Source organism: Emys orbicularis, chromosome 4 (genome assembly GCF_028017835.1).
Source record: "Emys orbicularis isolate rEmyOrb1 chromosome 4, rEmyOrb1.hap1, whole genome shotgun sequence".
NCBI lineage: Eukaryota > Metazoa > Chordata > Testudines > Emydidae > Emys > Emys orbicularis.
Genome location: NC_088686.1, coordinates 111,393,150 through 111,420,639, shown reverse-complemented (window position 1 = coordinate 111,420,639; position 27,490 = coordinate 111,393,150). Strand labels below are relative to the sequence as shown.

Sequence of the window (27,490 nt, the reverse complement as noted above, 5' to 3'; positions counted from 1 at the left end):
GGGCCATATGCCGCCATGCTGTGCCGCGCACTGATCCCCGACTACCTCATGGACTCATGGCGTGGGAACGTGTGCTACCACGGGGGACCAAACAAGATTGCCCTGCCGTTGAACCTCGTGCGCATGCTGGAGCGGTACCTCCAGGAGAGCTATGCGGAGCTATCCCAGGAGGACTGTCTGTCCATTCCCGGGCACATTGACCGCCTTTTCCTTTAAGTTGAGCATAACGGACTACAGAGTGGAGGGGCCGTGTTGTGGACTAATCATGAATATCCGGACAGTACTTGATTTTCTATACATAGTTAGTAGAAAAAAGTTTACTAAGCCAACTAAATCATGAACAACAAATTACTGATATAGTTATTATTCCTGTTTTGTTATAAATAAAAGTTTCTATGTTTAACTGAGTGACTGAAAAGCCCATTCTTAACAATATAAATATTCCACTTATGTTAAAATGAAATGTTTAGATGTTTAAAGCACTCACTGCTTGATCCTTCCCCTGATTCGGTGTCCGGGGTAAGGGCTGTGGACGGTTGGTAGGGGATCTCGGTAAGGGTGATGAAGAGCTCCTGGCTGTCGTTGAAATCAGCGGTGCAAGCGCTGTCGACTGCCTCGTCCTCCTCATCTCCTTCCTCATCTTCCCCGTCACCTAACATTTCCGAGGAGGAACCGGCCGTGGACAATATCCCATCCTCGGAGTCCACGGTCACTGGTGGGGTAGTGGTGGCGGCCGCACCTAGGATGGAATGCAGTGCCTCGTAGAAACGTGATGTGTGGGGCTGGGATCCGGAGCGTCGGTTTGCCTCTTTGGTTTTTTGGTAGCCTTGTCTCAGCTCCTTGATTTTCACGCGGCACTGCGTTGCATCCCGGCTGTATCCTCTCTCTGCCATGGCTTTAGAGATCTTCTCATAGATCTTTGCATTCCTTCTTTTGGAGCGCAGCTCTGAAAGCACGGACTCATCGCCCCACACAGCGATGAGATCCAAGACCTCCCGATCAGTCCATGCTGGGGCCCTCTTTCTATTAGATTGCACGGCCAACTCTGCTGGAGAGCTCTGCATCGTTGCTAGTGCTGCTGAGCTCTCCACGCTGTCCAAACAGAAAATGAGATTCAAAGTGGCCAGACAGGAAAAGGAATTCAAATTTTCCCGGGGCTTTTCCTGTGTGGCTGGTCAGAGCATCCGAGCTCAGACTGCTGTCCAGAGCGTCAACAGAGTGGTGCACTGTGGGATAGCTCCCGGAGCTATTACCGTCGATTTCCATCCACACCTAGCCTAATTCGATATTGCCATTTCGAATTTAGCGCTACTCCTCTCGTTTTCGAGGATTACAGAAGTCGAATTTAAAAGAGTTCTATTTCGAACTAAGTAGCTTCCTGGTGTGGACGGGTGCAGGGTTAATTCGATGTAACGGCGCTAAATTCGATATAAGCTCCTAGTGTAGACCAGGCCTATTACAATCACCTGCGTTGCGAATGTTGTTGTTATTTGTATTGTCCTAGAAGAACCTAGAGGCCTCAGCCAGAATCAGGGCTCCATTGTGCACAAACACAGCAAAGAGTGAGTTCCTGGCCTGAATAGCTTACGGTTTAAATAGACAAGACAGGCAAAAAGTGGGAGAAAGGAAGCATCCCCATTAATACACATCAGGGAAACTGAGACACAGCGATCATGTGATTTACCCAAACTCACACAGGAAATCTGTAGCACAGCCGGAATGAACCCAAATCTCAGGGCCTTTACACCAAGTCCAGCCTTTCAATTTTGTGCCCGGTCTGGTCCATTTTCATACCAATTTTCCAAGACGGCTCTACAACATGTCCAGCACAGCGGCAGCTGAATGGGTTTTTAATGCACATCCTGCTGATGCGGTTTAGGCCCCCGGGGACATGCCTGCCTGTGCTCCAGGAGCTCAAATCAGCTGAGTACATCTAAAAACCGCCACAGGGAGCGTGGGGATCTTCAAAGATATCGTAAGGGCCAAAGCATCATATCAACTTGCCTGCTGGGTCCATCATCGTCATGCAGCACGGAGGGCGGGGGCATTAAGGGATGCTGAGCTGTGAATGCGGTAACAAAAGCGAGTTAATCTTCTATGTCAGACAGAGCACTTACTTACCTCCCCCACAGGAATCCAGCCTTGCAGACTGTCCATGAAGACATTTCATTGCCTAGTTACTGAGGTGAGAGGTGGCAAAGCTGTGAGCACTGCATATCTCACCCGGGGGATGCAGCAATAAAGAGCAAAATACTATTGCCCAGCAGGGCCGGCTCCAGGTTTTTTGTCGCCCCAAGCAAAAAAAATTTTGGCTGCCCCCCATCCCAGCCCTCGGCTCCTCGCCACACCCCCCTGCCGCCCCAACCCTGGGATCTCCCCCACCACCCGCACCCCCCTGCCGCCCCAGCTCTGGGCTTCCTCCCTACCCCCCCACCATTGCCCCCCACATATACCTCCTGCTGCCCCAGCCCTGGGCTCTCCTCCCCCACACACCTACACCCTCCTTCCGCCGCAGCCCTGGGTCACTGGTAACTCGCTCCCACGGCAGGTCATTCAGCAGGAATTTTAGATGTGCACAGAACACAGACAGGACTGGTTCCCATATGGTTACAGAACTGCAGTAAAGTGGAACAATTTTCAGCTTGTGTGATTGGAGGATATCTGGATGCATATTATAAGACTGTCCTACATAAATGAGGAAAAGTTGAGGTGCCTTTATTATTCTTTTGTTCCACTCTTTCTTTCTATGGGGAATTTGCCAATGCAATATCACTGTCTTCCTTTTAAACAAACAAACAAAAAAAAGGCAATGGCTGTTGAAAATAGCAATTCCAGTCCTAATAACCACTGGGAAGCATTTCTTGCTCAATTTTATCCTACTTTTTCTACAGCAAGTTACAGTGGATCAGTATATTTGATTTGGGAGAAATGAAGTAACAGCTGCCCAAACTGAGCTTGAGCACTCCTGAATTTTAAGGTGTTCAAATCTGGAAGGCAGGTGCTGGGGGGAGGGAGGGGCTGTGGCTCCGCAGGGGAGTACGGCAGCATGTATGCAGCAGCGTGTCTGGCGCTGCGCAAAGCCAGACATGCTGGTCTGAGTGGCACGGTAAGGGGGCTAGGGGGTTGGAGAAGGGGTAGGGGGTTCTGGGGGGGCAGTCAAGGGACAGGGAGCAGGGGGGGTTGGATGGAGCGGAGGTTCAGGGGGGCAATCATGGGCAGGGAGAAGGGGGGGTTAGATGGGTTAGGGATTCGGGGGGGCAGTCAGGGGACAGGCATCAGTTGGATAGGCATGGGAGTCCTAGGGGTTTGTCAGGGGAAAGGTAGGGGGTGGAGTCCTAGGGGGGAAGTTGGGGGGGTCTCAGGAGGGGGCAGTTGGGGACAAGGAGAAGGGAGGCTTAGATAGCGGGTGGGGTCCTGGGAGGGGGCAATCAGGGGACGAGGACCAGTGGGGCTTAGATGTGGGGGGCAGTCGGAGGGAGTGGATGGTGACAGGGTGGGGCTACCCTCCCTCCCCCGTGTAGTGTCCTATTTTTTGATTGTTAAAATATGGTATCCCTACCCTTCCCAATGCAGCTCTCCATTCACAGCAGGCTGCAGCATGAGGTCTCAGCTTCCTCACTCACTCCCCCTCTTTCCTGTTGGTAGTGGCCAAGGGAATGCTGGGAAATGTAGTTCTTTCCCTGCTCCAGGACTGGCTCTATAGGCAGGGAGCTAACCAAGGAACTACAGCTCCCAGGGCCCCCTGTTGGTTCTCAGCTCCCATGCTGGATCCCTGCCGCCCCTGCAAATGGGCTGCCCCAAGCACGTGCTTGCTTTGCTGGTGCCCTGTTGCCCAGTTAGGGCCCAGATTCCCACCTGCAGACATGAGGGGTGTGTCTGCAGGGGTAGTTGCACTGGAGTGGGAAGATTTACCCCTGCAGGGAGGGCAGCTGAGAAATCCAGGCAGAGGCTGCATGCGAGAAGCACTGAATCATTATTATTATTACTACTATTTACAATATGGAAGCAGCTTGGGACCCCTATTGTGCAAATCACTCTGCAAACAGACCAAGACACAGCCCTGCCCTGAACAGCTTACAACTGAATCCGTGTCTCTCCTGTCTCGCCCCTGGTTGGCTCCATCCATTTTTCGGGCTGCTCCAGCAGCTAGTTTTGATTACTTGGTGCAGGGGGGTAAGGGGGTCACAACCTCTGCTGCATGTGGGCTTACTGTAACCAGGGGCTGCGATCTGGGAGTGAAGCTGGTCCCTGAATTATTGGAGCTTGGGCCAAGTGAATGATTTGCATTATGGAACCTACCAGGGGAACGTAAGATCTTTTCTCTGCTCATGCTCAGATTGCGATTTCTTCTGCTCTATTAATGAATCATCTCTAAGTTCTTGCATTAATCATGAGCACTCAGTGGCCATGCTTGTGCTGCTTGGTACGGATTGGTCACAAAAGCCACATGGTATTCCGTGTCCTGAGTGGGTGAGCATCCGAGCACTTCCAGCATGAATTCTAGCAACTGCAAATGAAACATTCCATTTCCATGACTCATCTTATGCGCGACCCTAATAGTCACATTCCGCAAACCTTCGTGCCAGCAAAACTCGATGGCGTGAATATTTGCAGAAAGCAAAGGTAACAGCAACCTTGGTCTGTCACTGGGGGTTGACAACACCACCTCCAGCGCTAGAGAATGAGCCCCTGCAGCTTAGGCTAAAGGACAACCCCCTTAGCTGGGAGCTGTAGCAGGCTCATGCAACAGAGGGGGGCACATAATACAGACTGAGCAGCAGGAGACACAAACACCAAAAGGGCATAAGTAAGGCTGAAGTGAATTGGTTAAGAAATTCAAACCCATATTCTTGGGGAGTGCTTTGCATCATTCACCCAGCTCTGCTCCTGCATGGTAGCCATTGGCTGCACTGGGATGTGCTGTGAAGCAAGGACATTTTCCAAACAGAGCAACGCTGACCCTTTTTCAGAATGCACACGGGCTAACGGCTGCAGGCTGGGCTGGGAGTCTAATGAACTATTGTCATCCCATGAGCAAATAGAAAGTGTCTTGAAATAGCAGGCTGTATGCTGCTCCTTAGCGACCCCTTCTGGTAGAGGCACGTATGATGTAGATAGGCTCTAGAAGCAATGGTCCTCACTCTCTGCTGCTAGAGGAAGATGTGGCATGTGGTGAGGAGACTGCATATAACTGGGGGGGGGGTCTCTCAGCGCTGATGACATCACATGGGCAGGGGAAAGCCTTGACTGACTGACACAAAATTATATTTTAAGGCAAACCATCCTCAAAGTACACATGCATCTCTTGTCAGCTCTGCCAGCCTGCTCCAACTAATCCCTCCACCATTCAGTACAGCTACCTATAAGGCCATGAATGCAGCTGGAGTGCATGCAGATAAATGCTGGAATTCACATCTGGAATGCAACACAAACAACAGCACAATCTCTTATTTATTCTTCACGTCTACTTGTTACCACCCATTCGCAGTGGCGATGATCAGCTTCAGGCTTCAGGTTAAGGTTGTGTTGCAGGGGTCGTGCGTACATTAACTTTTCATGTGCCGGTTTTCAGAGGTTTAGCTTTAGCTGCCTGCTACATTCTAGAAGGTCATGAGGCAGCACTGGGCAACCGTAACTCTGTGCTACTAAAGTTTTGAGGCAGTTAATACAGGATAACGGCACATCTGTTTCCTTCAGCGCTTCCTAAAATTCCTTCAGAGTTTCCATTCAGGGATACAGGAAATAACAGAAGGCCCATGTTCAGGAGATGTAAAACAACTCCGCACCAGACAGCCGAGTAACACTTATGACGTAAGAAACAATCCTGCAATGAAGTGCCTAGAGGATCTAATATATCCTTTCCATCTCCGTTTCCCGGGATTTCTGATTAAAGTTCCTATTCTGGGAACACATTGGACACATTGTATAAATTAGATATCGATACAGCTATAGATATAAAAAGCTTCCCATTTTCAGTTTTATTTAATCTTATATGAAGAAAAAGAAAAGAAAGAAAGAAAAAAAATTTTAGTGCCCAGTAATGAGGCTGGAGGAGGTACTGGTGCTGCAGAAACAGCTTTGGAGAAGTCCCTGCCTGGGATCCCGAGGAAGGGCACCCTGAGACTGTTGATTGTAGCATTTGCAAACATTTGCTCAGCAGATTGGGTGGACCCTTCCGCCTTCGGAGAGCCTCGTAGCTTAACAGAAATGAAACTTTTACTTTCAAGAAGATCATGTGATTTCCAGGAAAGGAAGTGCCATATTTGGGCAGGACCAGTAGAAACCACTTGCATCACCACAGCTATACTAGAAATATGCTCTGGTGAAGTTTCGTGTTGTTGTTTTATCAGTCCACTCTGACTGGCTACAGGCTGTGATCCCAGGGACACTGTTGCCAATGAGCTGGGCTGACGACACGTTCCAGAAGAGTATAAAAGGGAGACTCCTTGCTGGAAATACTTTGATATTTCAACTATTCACAAAATCCCTGGTAACATCCTCTGGTAACAGCAAAGGTAACAGATCTATTTTTTATAGGTTCTATTAATGGATCAGAGCTGGGGAGAAGTGGGAGGAGGGAATTGCAAATAAGAGATTTGGCAACTTCTTGGGAAAAAGCAAGCAGAATTAATCACAATCCCATAAAGCTGCCTTCAGTAGCTTCTTTGGAAACAACAATGCAGTTTTGAATGGGTGCCAGGAGATACAAACGTTGGTTGGATTTCTTGGTAATTGGTACACTGGGGTGTGAGTGTGTGCGCATTGGGGGGTGTGTGTGTGTGTGTGTGTGTGTGTGTGTGTGTGTGTGCGCGCGCACTGGGGGGGGTGCGCACTGGGGGGGTGAGAGTGCGTGCACTGGTGTGCGTGTGTGTGCACACTGGGGTGTGTGTGTGAGTGTGTGTGCACTGGGGGGGGTGCACTAGGGCAGAGGTTCTCAAACTGGGGGTTGGGACCCCTTTGGGGGTCGTGAGGTTATTACATGGGGGGTCACGAGCTGTCAGCCTCCACCCCAAACCCCGCTTTGCCTCCAGCATTTATAATGGTATTAAATATATTGTAAAGTGTTTTTAATTTATAAGGGGGGGGTCACACTCAGAGGCTTGCTATGTGAAAGGGGTCACCGAGAGATTTTATGGCAGTGCTGCAAATTCACTTGCAGGATGGAAGCTAGAGAAATTCCTTTTTTACACTCTGATTCCTAGCTGTGCGTGTACTGTAGCTTTGCAGATCCCTCTTTCTTCTCCTCCTCCTCCTCCTCTCTATTTTCTTGTGGTTTGCAGAGGTGCTCTGAGGCACGTTCGCCTATCTCTGCAAAGGCCTTTGAGATCCTCAGAGGAAAGGCCTGCAGAAGTATATCTCAAAATGCTAAATATATTATAACGAGATGAGACTCATACCTCAGCCTGCAGCTGTGGCTTCCCCCTTCCTCCCTCTATGAATGTGACCATTACTCAGCTGATTTGCACCATATTTGCAATTCAGAGAAGGGAGCCGGGAAGAAGGAATAATACAGACTTCTTGTGTTTCAGCGTTTATATTTAAATACCTCTTATTTCCCGTCTGCGTAATGCCAAACAGCAGGCTAACTTTTACATTGGTTCCTCAGCATTTATAGTTGTTTACTTAGCACTTGCATTGCAATTTGCATTTGCAAAAGCACTTAACAATATTATCCCTTATGAATCTCTGCCACACCCATGTGCAAGAGGTTGGGAAACTAAGGCATAGAAAGATGGGGGCGGGAGAGCTAAGGCATATGGAGGTATTGGTGGCTTGCCCACGATCATGCTGCAAATCAGTGGTTGAATCAGGATTAGAATTTAGCATCTCCTGACCCAAATACCTTTGGCTTCATTCTAAACCACCTCAGCTCTCTGTAAGGGGAATTTAATATTGCATGGATGAGACAGGCTGCCATGGGATCGGGTTGGCTCAAGAGCCAGACATTAGATGCTCCTGGGATATCTTAGCTACCGTCTCTACTGAAGATGGGTACCAGCTGAGTACCAGCGAGTAAAGGGGGAAGGGGGACTGATCTTGTGTAACATTGGAATACGGTGGAGAGTAAGGTGTTGCATGAATTGCAGGAGATTTTTCTTAAACTCAAGGAGGGCTGGGAGCTCAGCATGTCCCCTTCCCTCCCTTGTGGTTTGTAGCCGGAAGCCAGAGAGGAGCATTATAAGAAACACCCCAGCAAGTCAGGTGAAGTATTGGTTCCTCAGCAGCAGTATTGTTCATTAGACTGTAAGCTCTTCGAGGGAGGGGCTGTGGGACTGCACCTGGGTTGCAGATGCAGTACAAAGAGAAACGGCTCCATCTGCCAGCAAAGCCTGCCAGCTGCATGTGCCCCTCCCTTTCCCTGAGACTGGCGCCTCCTGGGGGTTCCTGCTGGGCAGCGGAGCTCCACACCGTCCACACTGCCGTGGCTCGGGGCTCAGTGCCACAAGTCGCGTTGCTCGAGTGGTTGTCGGCACACCCCGGAGAGGGCTCCGGTGCTAACACAGGAGTTGATTTGGGGTTACATCATGGCGGCGAATGTGAGTGACGCTCCCTGCTTCTCCCTCCAATTCATACAGGTCCTGCTTGGAGGTTTCCAATTCATCCACAAGAATTCCGTTTGGTAGCAAAGGAGTGAACTCCCCAATCCTTCCTTCCACAATTAACCCGCGACTGGCTGCGTGATGGCTGCATCCGAGAGCGAGGGGTAAGTGGCTTTGGGGGAGCTGGCCGCGGGTGCGGTCAGTGCAGCATGGGCAACGTACACAAGCCAATGGCAGTAGTGCAACCTGCACTGTCTTGCTGTAACCATTGCCGGCAGGCCTGAGAGGACACCCCCCCCGGGTAGGTGGATCACACAGCAACAACTTTTTTCCTGATCTCATGCTGGCAGCAAAGGCAGCCATGCCTGGCTAATGTCTGCCAAGGAACCGCTGGAGACTGGCCCTCAGGGCTGTAACGGCCACTGTCATTCATCTAAGCGGCTGTCAACTGTGGCACATGGATGCCCGAGGACTAGTTGCTCTGCTAAAGGGAAGGAGCAGTTTACGGCCTTGTCTCCACTACAAGCATAAATTGATGCTGAGCGTGGCTGTCAGCAACTGGTTACCTCAGCCCGGGCTGAGGGCTGCTAAGCCACAAGAATAGGAAATGACAAACCATGTCAAGCCCCATTTCGTCAAACTGTCTAAGTTCATTTGGGTGGAATGGTGCTAATGCCGGTGGGTCAGATACTCAACTGGTATCAAACCAATGGAGCGATGCTGACCGACAGCAGCTGGTGAGCTGGCGAGGGCTTTCCTGGTCTCTGCTTGCAACTTAACTGTGCTCACAAAGGTTTAAATGTCGCAGTGCACAAGACCAGGCCTAAGAGTCCACAGGATGATGGTGGATGCCAAATTGGACATGAGACTGCCGATCAAAAGTACTGTCATGATTATGGGTTTGCTGAAGTGCACTGGGTGTGAAATATGACCACTTCTTTCTGCTGCAGGAAACGGGAATGGGAACACCTCAGTGAAGTATTTTAAGTTAAGGGGTGCCTACCCTTTCTTTATCATTTGTATTCCCTTAGTGCCCACGGCCCAGAGCCAAAAAAATAGCTAGGCTTCTAACTCTTATTGAAATCAACAGGAGCTAGGTGCCTAAATACCATTGAGGATCTGAGCCTAGAGGGCCCAAGTGAGATGGGAACTCAGTGATGCTAGGTGCTTTACCAGGGCTCACCACACTGGCGCCTCCTGCTGGTCATCTTGGGGATTAGCTCTGCAGGTCAGTACGCCTACTCCCAGTGGTGCCTCACTCAGTGTCCCTTCTGCTCCCGGACTCTCATCACTCCAAGGACCGCGGTGTTCTCATCATAACCCAGCCCTCTGGACGTGTCATGATCTGCGCTCCCCCCTTCCAGGGGTGAGTGCTGCAGTCTAACTGTCCCACCACTTCCCCAGTGGCGACTACAGTCAATTGTCCGGCCACTTCCCCATGGCCCCAGCACCCTCTTTGCCCTTGCCTCAGGGCTTCAGCCTGCAAATCCCAGCAGCCAGCCAGGAGCTCTTCTCTGGTCCCTGCACTGCTCAGTCCAGGGTGCAGGCTTCCTTCTGCCTGCCAGATACCCAGTCCTCCCTTCTTAAGCTCTAGGGAGTAACTGACCCTCCTGTGCCCTGCAGCTCTTCTTATATGGGCCTGCTGGGCCTTGATTGGCTGTTCCTCACAGCCTCTCTCCTATGGGCTGCTTCCTGAGCAGCCTCTCCTGGGCCCTATTAATCCCTTGCATGCCAGTGTGGATAGACGCCTAATCACAGTGCTGTAGAAACACATCAATTCATAGATTCCAAGACCAGAAGAGAGAACTGTGATCATCTGGTCTGCCCATGTACCACATAACAAAGGCCATGTGACTTCCCCACAATAATTCCTGTTCGAATATGGAAAGAGATGGACTCAATAGACCAGGTAGACAAAAAGTGCGGGGAGGGAAAGGAACCATCGTCATACCCATTTTACAGATGGGGAAACTGAGGCCCAGGGAGATCGAGAGATTTGCCCCAAGTCACACAAGGAGTTTGCAACACTGAGGCACCTAATTTTCATATTAATTAATTATTGACTAACAATCCATTTATAGCATTTCTGTGAACGTGTTTCTCCAGAATAACTGCACACAGCTGTCTTGCGTGTGCGTTTTTATCTCTTCTGATAGATGCCTAGCAACTGTTGCTTGTTCGTTTGCGCTCACCAGCAACAGAAACCTGCAGCTGATCAACTCTGTTCTCCCCATGCATTCCCAGGGAGAAGGCAGCATTTCCTTGGGCTGCATTTTCTCCTTCAGCAGCACACACTGTTCAGCCTTAGCTGGAACAGCAGAGCTCTTCCCTGGCGGCCCTGGTATTACTCGATTGTTGTTGTTTGCAGGGGTGGAACTTTGATCTGCCATTGACCAATAGGCCTGGCATAACCTCTGTCTCTGTCATTACAGGGGTTCTCAAAAATTACGGTTTGGCTGGTGGCTGATTAAGCAGATCAACAGCGAAAACTACGAGGGGCTCCGCTGGGTAGACAAGGACCACACTCAGTTTCGCATCCCCTGGAAACACACTTCCAGGAAGGATATCAACCCTAACGATTACAAGATTTTCAAGGTAGGATCCCAAATTATTCTCTTTTTCCCATCCCCACTAACCCCCCTCTCCTGCAGAAGCAAGTCCCAGTCCAGGGTGTAACTTTGGATTTACACCAGGGTAACTAATTAAGAGGAACTGACAAAACGATCAGTGTTGATGCCCTAATGTTGCTCTGTGACATTTGCCTTACAATGGTGTGTCACTGCATGATGACCTTGCATTGTAAGGATGCAGCATTGTCACAGTGTGGCACCAGGCAGTAGTTGGCTAGTGCTCTTTCATTCGATGGAGTATCCATCCACCAGGGTATCAGAGCACAGAAGGGTTCCTTGGCAGAATGCACACCAGGCCTCAGAATAATGACCAGCTTCAATTCCCATGGCTGTGGGAGGATCCCGATGACCCTGGTGGGGTTTGTAATATGTTCCCTTGCAGTACATCATCCAGTCACTTGCTAGCCCCATGTGCTGAATATATCCCTAAGTAGGGGGTGGTTCCTGGTAAACAGAAGGCAAAGCTGGAACTCAACCAGTGTGGAAGCTTGTTTCTGTCTGTCGTTTCAGTTATTTTCTTTAATAAATACCTCCTGTTTAAAAGACTGTTTCTATACATCATAATAAGGGTTTCTGCCCCTTCTGGAATGTCCTGGACTGTCCACATTTTAATGGGATCTTCCCTGCAGATTGCAGCTAACAGGCAATTGAAAGGTTCCCAGATAACATTGTCCTCTCATAATGCTCAGAATTTATGTCGAGATGTGACATGAAATGTCTCAGCTCAAGCTGGTTAGAAATTTTCAGGTGGAACATTTTTCTGTTCCATTGTCAAAATGGAAACATTTTGCTGGAATGTGTCAACTTCAATGAAATTTTGATGGAAACCAGGAAGATTCCTAATCACACCCTGCCTGCCAGGCGGAGTTCCATAGAGCCCCAGCTTCCAGGCTCCCCAACCTGCCTTGCTCCCTGCCTGGTGGGCGGCTGGGATTCTGAGCAGCTCAGGGAGCTGGGGAAAGGTTGCCAAAAGTTGGAATGACGTTTTGGAATGTCACTTTTCTGAAACAAAATTTCAAAATTCTCCTTCCCTGGGAAATTTCAAACTTGCATTTTTCGTTCCGTTCCAGAATAATTTTTTCCCCCTGAAATTTCAGAATTTCCTGCAGAATGGGAATTTCAGTTTCAGCCGGCACTAGGCACAGCTAAGAGTAGGATTACCCTCCGAAAGACTGATCTGGCAATAGCTCTCAAAAATCCTGAAGCTGGGCTGTCTGACCACACTGAGAATTACAATAGTTGCGGTGTCACGGTTGGTAAAGGCCAAAATAATCTCCCACTTGATTCTGCTTAACTTCTGTTTGTGATCTTTCCCTTGGCAGCCAATTAACGGGCATGTGCCTTGGAAAACAAAAATTGTCACCCAGGAGACAGATCTCGCTTTCAGACTTCAGGCTTGTTACAAAGGATTGGACAGAGCTGCATTAACAGATCGTAGGCAATTCAGGGCAGGGCCGGTCTATCACTCTATATTTGTATAGTGCATAGCACAATGGGGCCTCAGACAGTATACAATAAATAATAATATGGACCAGTTGGGCAGTAGCCTATTGTAATGAATGAGCCCAGAACAACAGTCATTGAGGGGGTACCTTATAAGAAAAAAGGAGGGGGGAAATGGGATCCACTGATGATTTTTCCTAGTATTTCTCCTTTCCTTTCCATTTAACTCAATGCTGCATTGTACAATGCATGTCTGTATTTGGACCCAGTGTCCAACATGCTCAGATGCTGTGATGATGGGAGACTGTATATGCACCTAGGCAGAGCACATGTCTGAAATCTTGCCAAAATCAGCACCAGAAACCTCGGCATCCTAGGAGGAGGTTGGGTCAAGTTCTAAACCCTTGGGTGGTGGGGGTTGCGGGTTGTGTTTTAGTCCTGGACCACAGTAACGAAAAGGGAAGGGGTTACTCCACCACTGTGGTCTGAGTGGAGGTTGGGGAGGGAAAGGAGGTTTACGCTTACGGCAAAGCGCTTGATGGGCTCCTTTAAAAAACCGACGGTGCTAATGGAGAGCTTGGAAGGAATTGTACAGAGATCTTCATGCCTTGCTTCCCGTGGGGCTAAGATCAAAATGGCTTTCTGCTTGACTGCACTGACAGACTGCTCCTTCTCTAATGCCTTCCGACCTGTCTTCTCTCCCTCAATCCCTCTCTTTATGGAAAGGCCTGGGCCATAACCAGCGGAAAGTACAACGAAAAGCTGAAAGATCTAGCCAAGTGGAAAACCAACTTCCGCTGTGCCCTGAGAAGCACAAACATGTTCCTGATGGTGCAGGATAACTCAAAGACCTCTGAGGACCCTCACAAAGTGTATCAAATCAACAGCCTAAGCCCTGATGCTGTGGCAGCTGCTAATGCCCCGACTACTAAAAGTAAGGATGCTGGCAATACAGGTGCAGACAGACATGGTTCTGATTTGTGCAGTGAGCTCTATTCTTTTACTCTCTGCCTGGCACTAGTCCAGCTCCAGTCTGAATAGAATCATAGAATATCAGGGTTGGAAGGACCTGAGGAGGTCATCTAGTCCAACCCCCTGTTCAAAGCAGGACCAATCCCCAGACAGATTTTTACCCCAGTTCTCTAAATGGCCCCCTCAAGGAGTGAACTCACAACTCTGGGTTTAGCAGGCCAGTGTGCAAACCACTGAGCTATCCCTCCCCCCGCCCCCAGTGTCATGTGGGAAAAGATAGGATTTTAGGCAACTGCCTTTAAAAAAGACCATGGGGGGCAATATTTCAAAAATATTCATTCCCCAGCAGCTCCTAGTGTTCTCAGTCAATGGGAGCTGCTGAATACTCTTGAAAATCAGGGCCTGTGGCCTGAACTGTGGGTGACATGGTTGGAGTGAGATGATGGTGTTAGTGCTGCTCCCTGCTGGTAGGGCAAAAGTGCTAACAGTACCGGATGTTTTCCAAGGGAAATCTCACTACCCTTCTCCTGCAGATTTCTGCTTTGAGCAAACTCTGACCTAGTTACACATGCGCTACCCTGTAAAGTCAATGGGGCTGTGAAGGCTATGGTGACGCAGGTATAACTGAGGGCAGCTTTCAAGGCTTCCAAACAAAGTGTCCAAAAGATCACAAAGAACCAGATAAACTGGTGGCATTAAGGGCAACATTTTCAGGAGTGCCCATGAATTTTTTGGGTGCACAACTTGAGACACTGCAAAGGGACCTGACGTTAAGAAAGGGGTCTGCATCTGCCCTCCGAAAACTAGACCTCTTCAAAGTGTCTCAAGTTGGGCACCCAAATTCACCAGTCCCTTTTGAGAAGTTAGGCCCTTGGTGTCTCCAGTTGGGCTCCTAAAACTTGAGGGAACCCAAATTAGTGAAGAGCTTTCAAAATATGGGCCCTAAGCCCTGAGCAAATCCCACTTCTTGGAACTATGGATCATGCTTAACTTCCCGGGTCAGAAATTCCATTTGCTAAACCACTGCTTTTTTCCTCCCCGTCCCTGTGTAATTTGCTGTTGTCTTTTAGACAATAACCTGCGTTCCAGTAAAGAAGACATCAGCCCCCATTCTGAAGAAGCCCCTAATCTGCACCACCATATGCCACAGCAACTGCAGGTACCACAACTGCGGATGGGAGAAGCTGGGGAAGTGCTAAGCTTGAAGGAGCCCTGGAATCATCAGAACCTGATAACGTTTCACTAAACTTATGTGGCTCATGGGAAATTAACATGGATAAACTCCCCACCACCACCACCACCACCACCCCCAATGCTGTAGAGTTCTGACTCAATCAGCGTCACTGCTAGAGCCCTCCATGTGACTGTGTCTCTAGACCAGGGGTAGGCAACCTGCGGCACACGAGCTGATTTTCAGTGGCACTCACACTGGCCACCGGTCCGGGGGGCTCTGCATTTTAATTTAATTTTAAATGAAGCCTCTTAAACATTTTAAAAACCTTATTTACTTTACATACAACAATAGTTTAGTTATATAATATAGACTTATAGAAAGAGACCTTCTAAAAACGTTAACATGTATTACTGGCACGCGAAACCTTAAATGAGAGTGAATAAATGAAGACTCGGCACACCACTTCTGAAAGGTTGCTGACCCCTGCTCTAGACAATGTCCCTGGGAGTTGCTTGTACACTGAAGGGACAGAATCTGGCCCCAGGAAAAGCAGCTGGGCAAATGATCATGCATCTCTTTTTCCAAGAGGTCATGTTTGCAACACCAAATGAAAATACACAGAAGATGATCCAGCTCAGTCTTCTCACTGTGTGAAAAAAGTTTTCCACAATGGAATGAAAGTTTTTGGCTGGGGGAAAACAGCTTTCGTCTGCTACTAATGTAACCTTTTCATGCACACAGTGGATTGAGGTGAGGAGGGAACAAAGTTTACCTGTTCTGATTTTGGCATGAAAATGTCCAAACATTCAGGACACCTTCTCTCCCCTCCAGCTCTTCCAGGAACCTTCTGTCTCTCAGAGGCCTTGTCTACAGGAAAAGTCTAAAATTTAACTAAGGGTGTGATTCAAAATCAGTTAAGCTAAACCAGAGCAAATCCTTGTGCGGACACTTCTGGTTTGGTTTAAACCAGTCTTGGTTTGGTTTAGCTTACGTCTGTTGGGAATCAGTTTAAAGCTAAACTAGAATAAGCTACTCTTAAACTGCAATAAGTTCCACCCGGTTGTTTGTAGCAGTTTAGCTGAAATCAGTTTTAAGTTAACCTGGTGCGGCTTTCTCATGTAGGCCTAAGACCTTGGGAAGATTCTATTGGCTGCTGTGGAACTACTCTAATTCACACCAGCTGAGAATCTGGCCCCTGGGTCACACTGGGGGAATTGTCTCCATTCCAGCCACCAGTGGCCATATGCCAGCATAGCTGCAAACCCTCATGTCCATAACGAAAGCCACCATTTGCATCAGGGGCGCTTATCCCTGGGTCAAGCAGGCTCCCAGTTTCTCAGCCCCTCCCTCTCGGATGCCTCTTCAAGTCAAGAACGCAAAGCGTATTTGGCTTGCATGCATCGGAATAGCCATTCTCTTTGGCTCAGACTGGTCTTAGCTGGGACTCGCATGTTTCTGCTGGGCCACTGGGAAGCAGCAAGTCTAGCAATAGAGTGAGGCCATGCCTGAATCCACTTCACTGGTCAAAGTCTCTCTGTGAATGGGTGCCTAGAAATGCCCAGCTAATTGTAGGGATGTTGCTTCACTGATGCACTTTGTCTCTCACATATCTCTGTGATGAATCCAATAAAACAAAAGGAAAATGGCCTCGTGTGCTTTGTTTTGCAGCCGCAGATAGAATTAGATTTGGAGATGTTGTCGTTGGAAAACCCTCCCCAAGGTAAGTTACTTGCTGATTTCTTTTTAAATGTAAATGTAAATGATTGAATTCCAGAAGATAAAACCCAGAATAGAAACCGTGGTGCTGCATATGGCCCTGTGCTCCTCCATTGTTTGTTCATGGAATTGGATCTCTTTACTGAAGGCCTGCTGGCTTGGGCACTGGACTGAGAGTTGGGAGCCCAGGGGACTCTTCCCTGCTCCGCCACTGACTCATTCAGCACCTTGGTTGAGTCTATCAGCATTTCCACATGCCCTGGGGTAGGAAGCAGGATGAACTAGCCAGAAATTATCCTGCGGCATACAGACTTTGATTCAAAGCCCTTGCCTCCTAGTGCAATAGCCCTGAGGCTTTTCCAACTTGTCTGGAATTCTGGTGGAAGGTCTGTGTTGCATTTAATTTGAAACAAATAGAACAGGAGTGAGTAAATGTAATACATGCTTGGGAACCCTAGAGGGAGCTTAGGGAAGGAGTCAGGAGAGAATAACAATAGGGCGGCGCTGATAAACCTTCGCTCGAATAAGCAGTCGAGTTTAATCCTTGTTCACTTGAGTTCAGATTCAGTGCCCAGCAGTTGGACTATGGCCTGATTGCCTTTAAAACCAGCCTATTCAAGATCAATTTCCAACCCAGCAATCAATCAGAGACACTACCCCATAGTCGGTGGGTCAGTGGCAACAAGTCTGCCAAAGAACCCCTGTGTGATGCCATCAGGGGCAACAACCCCGGGCAGGTTCAACCATGTGCTAAGGTCAGGGGGGAGACAGACTTGGCCAACAGTGTCACACCCCCAACAGCTCCCTTTGGCCATGCATGGTGAGATCCTAGCCACACCCCATGGGCAGGAGCAGGGCTATTGCAGGCTTCCACCATGCAAAGTGAACTGCTGAGGAAAACCAGTTTCTAGTGGGGCAGGTGGAGAGGTGCGTGGGGAAAAACTTGTGACACGCATAGAGAAGTGCGTATGATTGAGACCATCCTCTGCTCTTGTTGCTCCACAGAGATGGATAGCATGCAGAACGAAAGGCCAGTCTACGACCCTGGCAGGAATCCTCCCCAGGACTACACCACCAATAATTCGGCTCCAAATGGCTACCAGTGCAGCCCCGACACACTCCACTGGATTCTGCAACAGTGCAACTTAACCCAGAATGGCTGCAGCCCACAGCAGCTGCCGTGGGCTCTGGATGGAGGTTTAGATCACGGTTCAGGTAGGCTGAGGCCCCAAAGAGTAGAGCTGTACCCAGAGGCGCCTACGTTTCATAATATAGCTGGCTCTCGCTGGACTTCCCATACTGCGCCTGTGTTAGAAGCGTTGGGTGGGGAGTGTCGGGACAGTCCCGTTGTATTCCAGGGATGAGGGAATCCTGCCCTTCCTTCTGATGTGCTGGTCGAGAGCTGTGGTTCTTCACCGTCCCATGCCAGAAGAGCCTCCTCCCACAGTGTGGACAGTCCCAGACAGGAAGCCGATGGGCTGCAGGGAAGTGGTCTGGGAGATATCCCTCTAAACAGCTGCTCCAGCCCATGTACTCGGCTCAGAAACTAAGTGGCAGGTTATTGTACGGCATCCAAGCAACAGCAATGGAGAGGACCTAAAGCAGGGGTGCCCACCCCGTGGCCCTCAAGGCTCTTAATTGTGTCCCCCTCCCTAGGGGCAACTGTGTAGAAGTAAATGCATACTTGGTCCTCGCTGAACGCGTGTCCCTGAGCGGCACTGTGTGACTTTGCAATGCGGTGTTTGTATCAGCCCGGTTGCTGCAGTGAGGTGGGGGGAGCGCCGCTGCCCAGCCAACGCCCACTGTATCTCCCTCCGCAGCTTTGGTGTGAGCCGGAAGCACAGGGAGCGGCTACACTCCCTTTCCCCTTGCAGCTGCTCAGCAGCACCCCTGCTGGCTGCCTGCTGCATTACAGGCAAGAGAGGTTGCTCTCTTCCCCGTGGGGCTATGGGAGCTGTAGGGAAAACAGGACAAGAGTTTGACTAGCACGGTGTGGGTCCTGGGGGAGAGCCTGGCAAAGGACTTACTCCCCTTCCCCATACAGTCATCCAGGGCAGCCCAGGAGAAAGGAAAGCCAAGAGCCATTCTGATTCTCTGCCCCATAGGCTAGAGCTCCAGCTGTGACCCCCTCCTCTTGCATGCCCGCTGCTGGGAGGACATCTAGGAGCCAGCTGTGCTGACTCTGGCTCCTGCTGGGGACTCCCCCACATAAGGGAAAGGTGTTGTCCATTCTCAGGATTTTAAGCGTTGAGTCCTGGGCTACTTGATATCTTGTAAAGCCCCAGCTCCTGGAGTCATGGGATGACACAAAATTCCCATCTTTCATTTAAAAAATGAGAAATAAGTTTCTAACCCTCATGGTTGCAGAGAACAGCTTGAAACCGTGAACTTCAGAGGCAAATAAAAAGAGTCCCAAATTGGGGGCTGGGGGATGGTTATTTTCGGGGACTTGCGTGATGATTTGAGAGCAAGATGGGTTACTGGCACCATGGGAGTCCTGCTGGGTAAGTTCCATGCCTGCCTCAGCAGTGGAAAGCGAGCCAAATTTTTGATTGGGACCCTCCCACCCTGCCCTTTCTGAGACGTCTGACCTTCAGGCTGGGAAGCTCTGGCACCACATCTCAAACAAACGGCAAGGGTCATTCACCCTGCCCACCCCAAGACCAGACCTGTGCTAGCGGTGGGCAGCAAGGGCCCTGCACTGAGCCACTCACCCACATCGGGTGTGTTACAGCTGGGTGGATCAACCTCCGAGGTCAGGGTCAGTCAATAGCAATGAAATCTATCTCCTCTCCCTGTTTGGATTCCCAAAAGTGAGGTTCCGGGTAAGGTTGGGAAGCATGGGGAGAGCATTGTGATGGCAAAGCTTTATCCAATAGGAAGATCTTGCAGCATTTCCAAAAAGTGAGAGAGCACGCTCAGCAGCTACTGAATTGTCTAATGCAATTGCTAGCATGCTGCAGTGCCTTACCCAACTCTGGCAATTAACACTGCGCTTCTTTCCCCCAGGCTATCCAAACCAACATATTGGCCAAAATAGCTACCCACAGCAGGGGAGCGGCGTGGCAAATGGACCAGTGGAGAACTATCACCAATCAGTTGGCCAGTGGGTGACCCAAACTATGGCAGAGACCCAAACCATGCAAAATGCTTATGGCCCTTCTGCTGCCTCACTTCTACAGCAGCCCCTCCCATCCAGCACAGTTCCTGTCACGAGTCAGCTTCTTAATAACGCAGGTCAGTATATCCCCATTATCTGGGAGCTGGCTGGTTTAAGCAGGCACTGGTCAGGTCATTGAGCCCCACAACGGAAGGATATGCTCCCCCAAGAGCAAATGAATCAGATACGTAACTAGGCTCGGGAGGGTTAGATTTTTATCCGTAAATGTCGGTAGACGTCGATTTCACTCTACACACACAAACCGAGGAATAAATATTCCATCAATAAAAACTGAAATATGCAGATAAGCAGCATTTTTCTTACTCTGCCTAACAATTTACTAGCGTTTGGTTTAAGGCTATGGGCTGTGTACATTTTGACCAGTGATGTCGACGATTTGTGTTCTAACAGTTAGAAAGCTTTAGCTTTTTGAAATCAAAGTCAGTCATTAAAGAATTAGTGCCTGGCCTGCCCTGCTGTCTGACCCCCTCCCTTCATTTCCCACAACTATGAACATTTAAATTGAAAAAAATGCTTAAAAATAAACCATCGCCATTATCCATCAGTTATCAGAAATAAACACCGAGCTCTGCCAAGCCTACTCAGAGCCGATACCGCACGTGAAGCCAGTTTGCCAGAAAAGCTCAGCTCCAGTTCAGCACCTAATGAAGCTGTTTGCTAGATGTAAAACTTCCCCCATTCCCTTGTAATTATTCATACTGCACCAGCAGGCCGTGAGGTGCTTTAGGGAGATAAAGTCTCTGTTCCAAAGAGCTTCCAGTCTACGGAATGTGGAGGATGGAAGGCAGCAAAAGCAAAACAGCCGAGCAGTGACGCACTGCACGTGTCTGGACAGTGCTGCCGTTTGTGCAGAATTATGATGTTGTTTCCTTCTCTTTAAAAATTTATCTTTTTTTTTTTTTGGGGGGGGACAGACGGTTTAGGGCTCAAAGCAGGGGGTTTTCAGGAGGGACTTTAGAAGAGAGTGGAAAATGATTGACTTGAGGACTGATCCAACACCCACTAAAGTCAGTGGAAGGACTCCTAGGCCTACTGGAAGACTCCCGTTGGTATCAGTGGGCATTGGATCAGGTCTGTCGGCAATGGCGGGTTCCAGGCATGGGGCACAGCACAGTTGCGTGGGATGAATACAAGGACCAGTTAGTCACACGGAGCAGAGTGGGTGAGAAGAGCAGAGCTAAGCAGAAACTAACGTGTTCATTACTGCCTAGCAGTCTCACAAGCCTGTTGTTCTCCATCCTAGCGGAAGTCCTGTTTGAGGGGAGACCTTACCTCAATAACCATGCGGGTGTTCAAAGCACTTTCCTGAGCGAAGCACCTGCAGGAAACGCAGTGATCTATCCAACACTGAATGGCCCGGAAGAGAACAGTTATCACCAGCTGGCAAATCAGTGGGCAGCCCCAGCAGTGGTGGAGCAGAATGGGTTCACCCAGCCTGCTGCCCCTCTCCCAGAGCAGCATCCTCCTCCCCACACAGCGCCATCGCGGAACAATACAGGTCAGTGACACCACCCCAGCTGCCTGCCCCAGGGAAGGAGACCTGCCCCAAGCACAGAGTCCATCAGTCACCCACCCCTGCCTCTTACCTCTGAAGGTGAACAAGAACTGGGCCAGACTAGTCAACACTTTAGGAAAATGCAGCTATTGGAACCAAATGGCACCGGCCTTTCCCACCCCACCCCTAGATTAGAGGGCCCTCTTCACTTCTCTTGCAGGTTTAGACATCTCAGCTTCAGGTTTGAAATAGACACCTCGCCCCACCCCCGTCCACATCTCAGCGGCCTCGTCTCCCCTTGCGGAGGCAGATCCAGGAAAATCCATGGGGTTCACAGACATGGCACTCGCATGGAAAGCGGGGACCAACTGCAGGGATGAACGGGTACCATAACACTCAGGCAATGCTCTGCTGAGACTCCCAACAAGGGTGCCAGTGGAGACCAGGCGTGGGGACGATGGGCTCAGCATGTCAGGGGCTAATCCAGCACCCACTGAGGTCAGTGGAAGTGTCTTCACTGACTTCAGTGAGCATTACATTGGGCCCTTGGCAAGCAGCCTGTTAGGAACCAGAGAGCACCTGTTCCTGGCAGGCCCTCCTATATAGTCCAAGCATTCCCTCGTCTCTTGCAGAAACCATTCCTCCCAATATGGATGTCACCATCTATTACCGAGGGAAGCCACTCCATGAGGTGCAGGTGGCCACCAGCAGCTTCCTGTTCACATACAATAACGAAGACCCCACCGTTGTCCCGGGCTGTGCGCAGGTGGTCCAATTCCCAAGCCCAGATGAGCTGCCTGACCAGAAGCAGGTTCAGTTCACCAGGCAGCTGCTCCTGAACACAGGGCTGCTGCTGGAGCAGAAGCACAAGAAGATCTATGCCAAGCGCCTGAATAAATGCAAGGTCTTCTGGGCCCTCTCCAGGCAACTGGTGAACATGGCTCAGAACCCTGAGCCCAAGCTGCTGCCACGTGGCACAGAGACGGAGATCTTTGACTATGAGGTGTTCTCAAAGGGTGAGTCTGCGGCCAGGTAGTTCTTACTCTGTGGGGCCAGATTTATGGGTAGTAGTTAGATTAGCCGAGATAAACTCCAAGGGACTTTATTTACCATATGTTTGCACCATGGGGCTCCAATATGGTTGAGGCGCATAGGCTGATCATGGACTGGAGCCCAACCTGCATAAGCACTGGACTCCAGGTTTTGCCTGGGCACTTCGGAGAGCAGAGAGAATGGCCAGGAGTAAGGGTGAGGGAACCCCAGAATCTCCTAATCAGAAAGCTCCTCTCATGGCCACCATCTCCTGACCATCCCAGGGCAGTTTATTTAATCCAGTCAACCGAATGCCTTCCTTGTCCTTGCGCTACTAAAACCATCCTGGTTCTTTTTGCAGAGCTGAAGGATTTTAAGGAACATCAAAGGGCTGCATCTCCCGACTTCACCATCTACCTTTGCTTTGGGCAGTGCTTCTCCAAATCCAAGCCCAAGGAGACCATGTTAATCCTGGTGAAGGTGAGCCATGAAGCATCGTTCTCCCTTAGCTATGGAGGGAAGCGCTGGCTAAATGCCAAGCATCATTAGTCTCTGGCGGGATGGTTCAGTGGTTAGTGCTCATTCACTGACGGCCAGCTCCATTGACTTCAGTGTTAACGCACAGCCGCTAAGAGGCTGCGCCCCTCTTCTGCATGGAAAGGTCCGTGTAGCTGGTGAATAGCTAGTGCTTGAGTGGAGATCCCTGGATAACCAGTGGGGAGAGATTTACCCCCACCCACTTAACTTCATAGCCACACCGCAAGACGTGGGGAATCCTCCTCTGCCTCTAAAGCTTTACAGTCCTGGGAGGGTAACGAAGCATCCTTTTCTAGCTTAATTATTAGTCCTCTTTGACTACCCAAATTCCCCTCCCATGAGCCCTGCCAATGCACGCACCAGTCCTGGCTCACCGCTGTTCGAGAGGCGTGGGAACGCCTACCGTTCAGCACTCTGACACCACCACGGTGGGTACCAAGATAAGAACCTAGACTGATCCGATGGGGCTGCAGCATAGGCATAAGGGCCTTCTAGGGAAGAGCCCCAGTGCAGGAACCCCTTCGGTCCAGGCACAGAGCCAGCCCGATGCTGCTTTCACAGCAGCCCCCAATGCAGAGCGTAAGCAAAAGGAAGGACGAGGTGGATCAGGCACGGAAAGGCTGTGGCCAAGGCCGACCTGCACCCTGGCTATTCTGCATGCCTGAAAAGCCCACAGCAGACTGTTGCAGCCAGCACAAGGCTGCATCTGGGGTTGCCAGACATGGGTGAGAGATGCGCTTGCCCCACTCTTGCACCCCAAGCCCTCACTTCCTTGTCTCTGGGCATTGCTGACAGAGCACGTCTCCCCCAGCAGTCACCCCCGGGGGCAGGGGACCAGACGGAGGCTCTGACGGGCCCATTCACGTGGCTCCTTCAGAAGAGGCAAAGCGTAGCAATGTGGCAGCGCAGGTGAACGCCTCCTGAGGGGTGTTTGTTTCTCTCTTGCAGCTGGTGCCTAAGTTCTGTGAGTATTTCCACGACATGGTGCTGCGGGAGGGAGCCTCGTCCCTGAACAGCGGGAACGTGAGCCTCCAGCTGTCCAGCTGCTTCAACAGCTTGTATGACCTCATTGAGCAGTTCAACATGCAGATTGACTGAACCTTCTCCCCTCCCTAGGACCCGATCTGCATGTGCATTGGCCAGTCCTTGCCTAGGTCTCTGCCTGACTGGCCTGCCTTTGAAAACACTTCTGCCTTTCCCTCACCCACTTGCATTAGTTTGCTCCCATCAGAAAACTTGTGGGTGAGATGATGGGTGGCCTTGTGGCTTAGCCACATCACTGGGACTTAGTAAAGCTGGGTTCAATCCCTGCTGTGCCACTGGCCTTCTTAGTGACCTTGGGCAAGTCACTGCATCTGGGCCTCACTTTCCCCATCTGTAAAATGGGAATAATTCCTTACCTCACAGGGTTGTTGTGAGGAGAAATGCATGTGAAGTGCTCAGATATTACGGCAATAGACAGCTCAGCCTTCCCCACTCTGGGCCACCAATTGAAAATAGAGATTTTTTTTCCCCAGCTGAAACAAACAGAGTACCAGACACTGTGCTCTGAAGGTAGAAGCAAGAGAATCTTCCTCTCTGTTTCAGGATGTCAGCAAGAAAGTCAGGCGTGGTGGGGAGGGGGGAGAGGAGGCAGGGAGGGGAATACTCTTCTACAGCACTGCCATGTAATGATCTTGTGCCTCTGCCTGGGCTGAGCTGGCTGGATTTTAAGCTGGGTGAGGTTTTTTTTTTTTTTTTTTTTTAAAGAAATGGGGATGTTGACAGGGGCGGGGGGAATCCTTATCACCACCTGTTGCTGAAGTGAGCGAAGCAAGAACCCTTGGGGTGGATTGTACAATAGCCCTGGCCAGCTCTCCTGGGATCACAGGGTTGGTACAAGGTGAGCTAATCCGTCGGACAGAGGCTAAGGCCCAGCTCCTAACGTCCATTGATTTGAATGGAAGTTCAGAGTCTAAATACTTGGGGATCTGGGCTTTAATCAGTTGATCAACCATTATGGAAAAATCTCCACCCAGGGCTAGGAACAGGGGAGGGGCCCCTATGGAAGACACAGACTCCACGTTCTCCCCAGGCTCTGTCCCTTTCAAGCGCTCGCCTGTCAGAGGTCTGTGAAATGGAAGCACCCATGGTCACGTCGCTCTGCGAGTGACTGCAGCTGTGTGCAAGGAGCGTACAGAAGGCTGAAGTAAGCAAGCTCTAGGAGGGCTGCTTTAAACAGCTGGCCCATGCCCCATGCCCTCCCCTTACCACAATGCGAGGAGAGGGGAAAGAAGGAGAATGAGTAACACCCTGAACAGTGTAGGAGAGGGGAGGCCCGGAAGCCATGACAGAGGCTGGTCCTGCTCCCAATGGAATTTTGCCATTGACTTTCCTGGGAGCAGGATCAGTCCTATTCCAAAGTAGCGTGCACCCCAAACGTGGCTGGCTAATAAATTAAAGTTTATAGCTCAACCCTGTATTCTAACCTCTCCCCACTCTGCCCGAGGTCAGTCTGCAGGTCCAGCTGCGCTCAGGCCTTGCGCATGTTGTATGAGCCCATGCGCCCTACAACTCCTTGTCATCCTTGAGCAGGGAGCTGCATCTGCCCAAACCAAGTCACACCAACAACACCCCCCGTCATTCTTTGCCAGCTTCTTGCCCCATAAAGCACATTCACACAAGAGAAATGCACTCCATGTTCATGTAGGATAGTCCACCATACCGCCTCCCTACCCCTTTTTCTGTCCCACTTCCCTCGGACACCACAGCACACACGTGCTGGCTTGCAGTCATCTGATGAGCACACAGCATATATAGGCACAGATCCATAAAGCTGGCACTTTCCTAACCATACATGCTCAGGGTAACCAGTTGTTTTAATGGGCATAGGCCAGCAATTCTTAAACTATGGTTCACTGGCTGACTACACCATGCTCCTTATTTCCTGCTCTCTCTCTCTCGTCTTTCTTGTTATTTATTTAGTACAGTTTCGGAATGCTTGTCAAGGGCACCCAGAGTGTAGGCTGGGTGCTTTTTTGTTCTTTTTAACTGCAGCGTAGCCAAAATCTCAATTCATTAATTGCCTTTCAAACAGCTGCACAGACACTAAGTAGCGCCGGTGCTTTCCCCATGTTAACAATTGCGCTAGTTGCCACCATGATGTTGTGCAATCAGAGCAACGAAGCTTGTGGCAGCGGGAGGGGTCATAAGACATTAGGTCATGACCAACACTGGATCAGTATGGGAAGGCCTACTGCTGTAGGCTACTGTTACGCAAGCAGTTTGGACTCTGACAGGGGACCTGTATGAAACTGACATCACACACTGGGCATTATTTTTTCCTCCAAAAGCAACTACAGATGTTAGCTTTAGGACCCTTCCATGTCCTTGCTTAGCTGTGCTATTGCTAAGACACCTGCGTATCACCGTGGTATCTGAGCACTGAGCATCTGTGGAAAGCAGCAAGAGGGAGATGACGCGTGTATCTTCCTCTTTTTGCCTCCCCACAATTCTGAGCTGTCTATATTTATTGTGTTAACGCGGTTCTGGGTAGTTTCAATTATATGTAATTTTAAATTTCTTGCATTCCATGAGTTTAGTAACTGAGGGTGAGTGAGGCAGTAAATGAGTGCCAGTCCACTTTGTCATTGCAATGTGTGCGTGTATTACACACACACACGAAGGTTGGCATCCACACCAGCAGCTCTGATTGCTTCCTCCTTTTCCTTTAAAGGCTGCTTAGATCTTTATACATGTCATCCTGACTGAGCTGTGAGTCACAAAAATGCAAGTGTCTCAAGGACTGACGGCTAAAAGTTTGATTTCAATAGAAAAATGAATAGACTCCAAGAAGTCTCATCCTCTGCCCTTCCTTTGACCAGCCAAGGGCATTTTAAGAAAAAGGGGTGGGGAGTAGAAATCAGGGAAGCAGGTCTTCCCAAACCTATGCACTGATGGAGCCCAACATACCTTACAAAGAGTGAGTGAAATCCTGGCCCTGCTGAATGCAATGGGCGTCCTGCCATTGACATCAGAGGGGCCCGGATTTCACCTGGTGTGTCTGGCAGAATGTTAAGCACTAATATTAAAGTATAATTTATAGAACACATGCCCCGCTGTGGTACTTTCCCAAGGTTTTCTTTATTGCTTAGGTTGCATAAGTAAGTTGTGCATGTTTGGTTTTTAGCTTCCTTTTATTAGCACGGGGGCTCTGGGTTTCATCCAAATGGACTTTGACTTAAATTTTCAAAAGTGATTTTGGGGGACATTTTTTAAAAGGGCCTGATTGTCAGAACGTGCAGAGCACCTGCTCTCTCAAAGGCTGTCAAGCCAGCACCCACAAACTGAGCCCCACCCCACCCCCCCACCCCGCAAATCACTAGTAAATGGGTATGTGCACAACTGCCTGCTCCTAGGTGGAATGTCACCTGTTTGACCGGTTCCCATCAGGGGCTAACCTAGAGGACCAGCACCTGAGCAGCTGGAGAGGCCTTTGGCTTTGCAGCTGTACTGCAACTTCCAAATAGATGCAAATCCCTTTACATGGGCTAGGGTTTAATTCAGTTGGTGTGTCAGTCCAGCCCTCTCCCGGCCAGCCTGAGGCTGGAGAGGGGCTCTCCTCCTGACATCTTGTACTGGAGTTCATGTTTACACAAGGGGGTTGGTCTTCGCTGCTGCTGGCCTCACAGAAGTAGTTCTAGCACTATCAGAAAAGTGTTAGGGGTCTAATCTGGCTCCAGTTGAATTCAGTGGCCAAAGTAAGTGTTTTCAGGGGGAGGTGAATTAGCC

General features: G+C 49.9%; 1 protein-coding gene across 1 annotated transcript; it reads left to right on the top strand.

Annotated features, from left to right (window-relative positions):
- The first annotated feature begins 6,443 nt into the window (after nucleotides 1–6,443).
- On the top strand, nucleotides 6,444–24,218 carry IRF7 (interferon regulatory factor 7). The gene is made up of 12 exons (XM_065402549.1): nucleotides 6,444–6,515; nucleotides 8,577–8,704; nucleotides 10,973–11,135; nucleotides 13,340–13,547; nucleotides 14,656–14,744; nucleotides 16,428–16,479; nucleotides 17,481–17,690; nucleotides 19,485–19,712; nucleotides 20,900–21,154; nucleotides 21,784–22,167; nucleotides 22,545–22,663; nucleotides 23,669–24,218. Exons 2-12 carry the CDS (start codon nucleotides 8,682–8,684, stop codon nucleotides 23,816–23,818), a joined length of 1,881 nt encoding a protein of 626 aa, XP_065258621.1. The 5' UTR covers nucleotides 6,444–6,515; nucleotides 8,577–8,681; the 3' UTR covers nucleotides 23,819–24,218.
- Nucleotides 24,219–27,490: the final 3,272 nt, after the last annotated feature.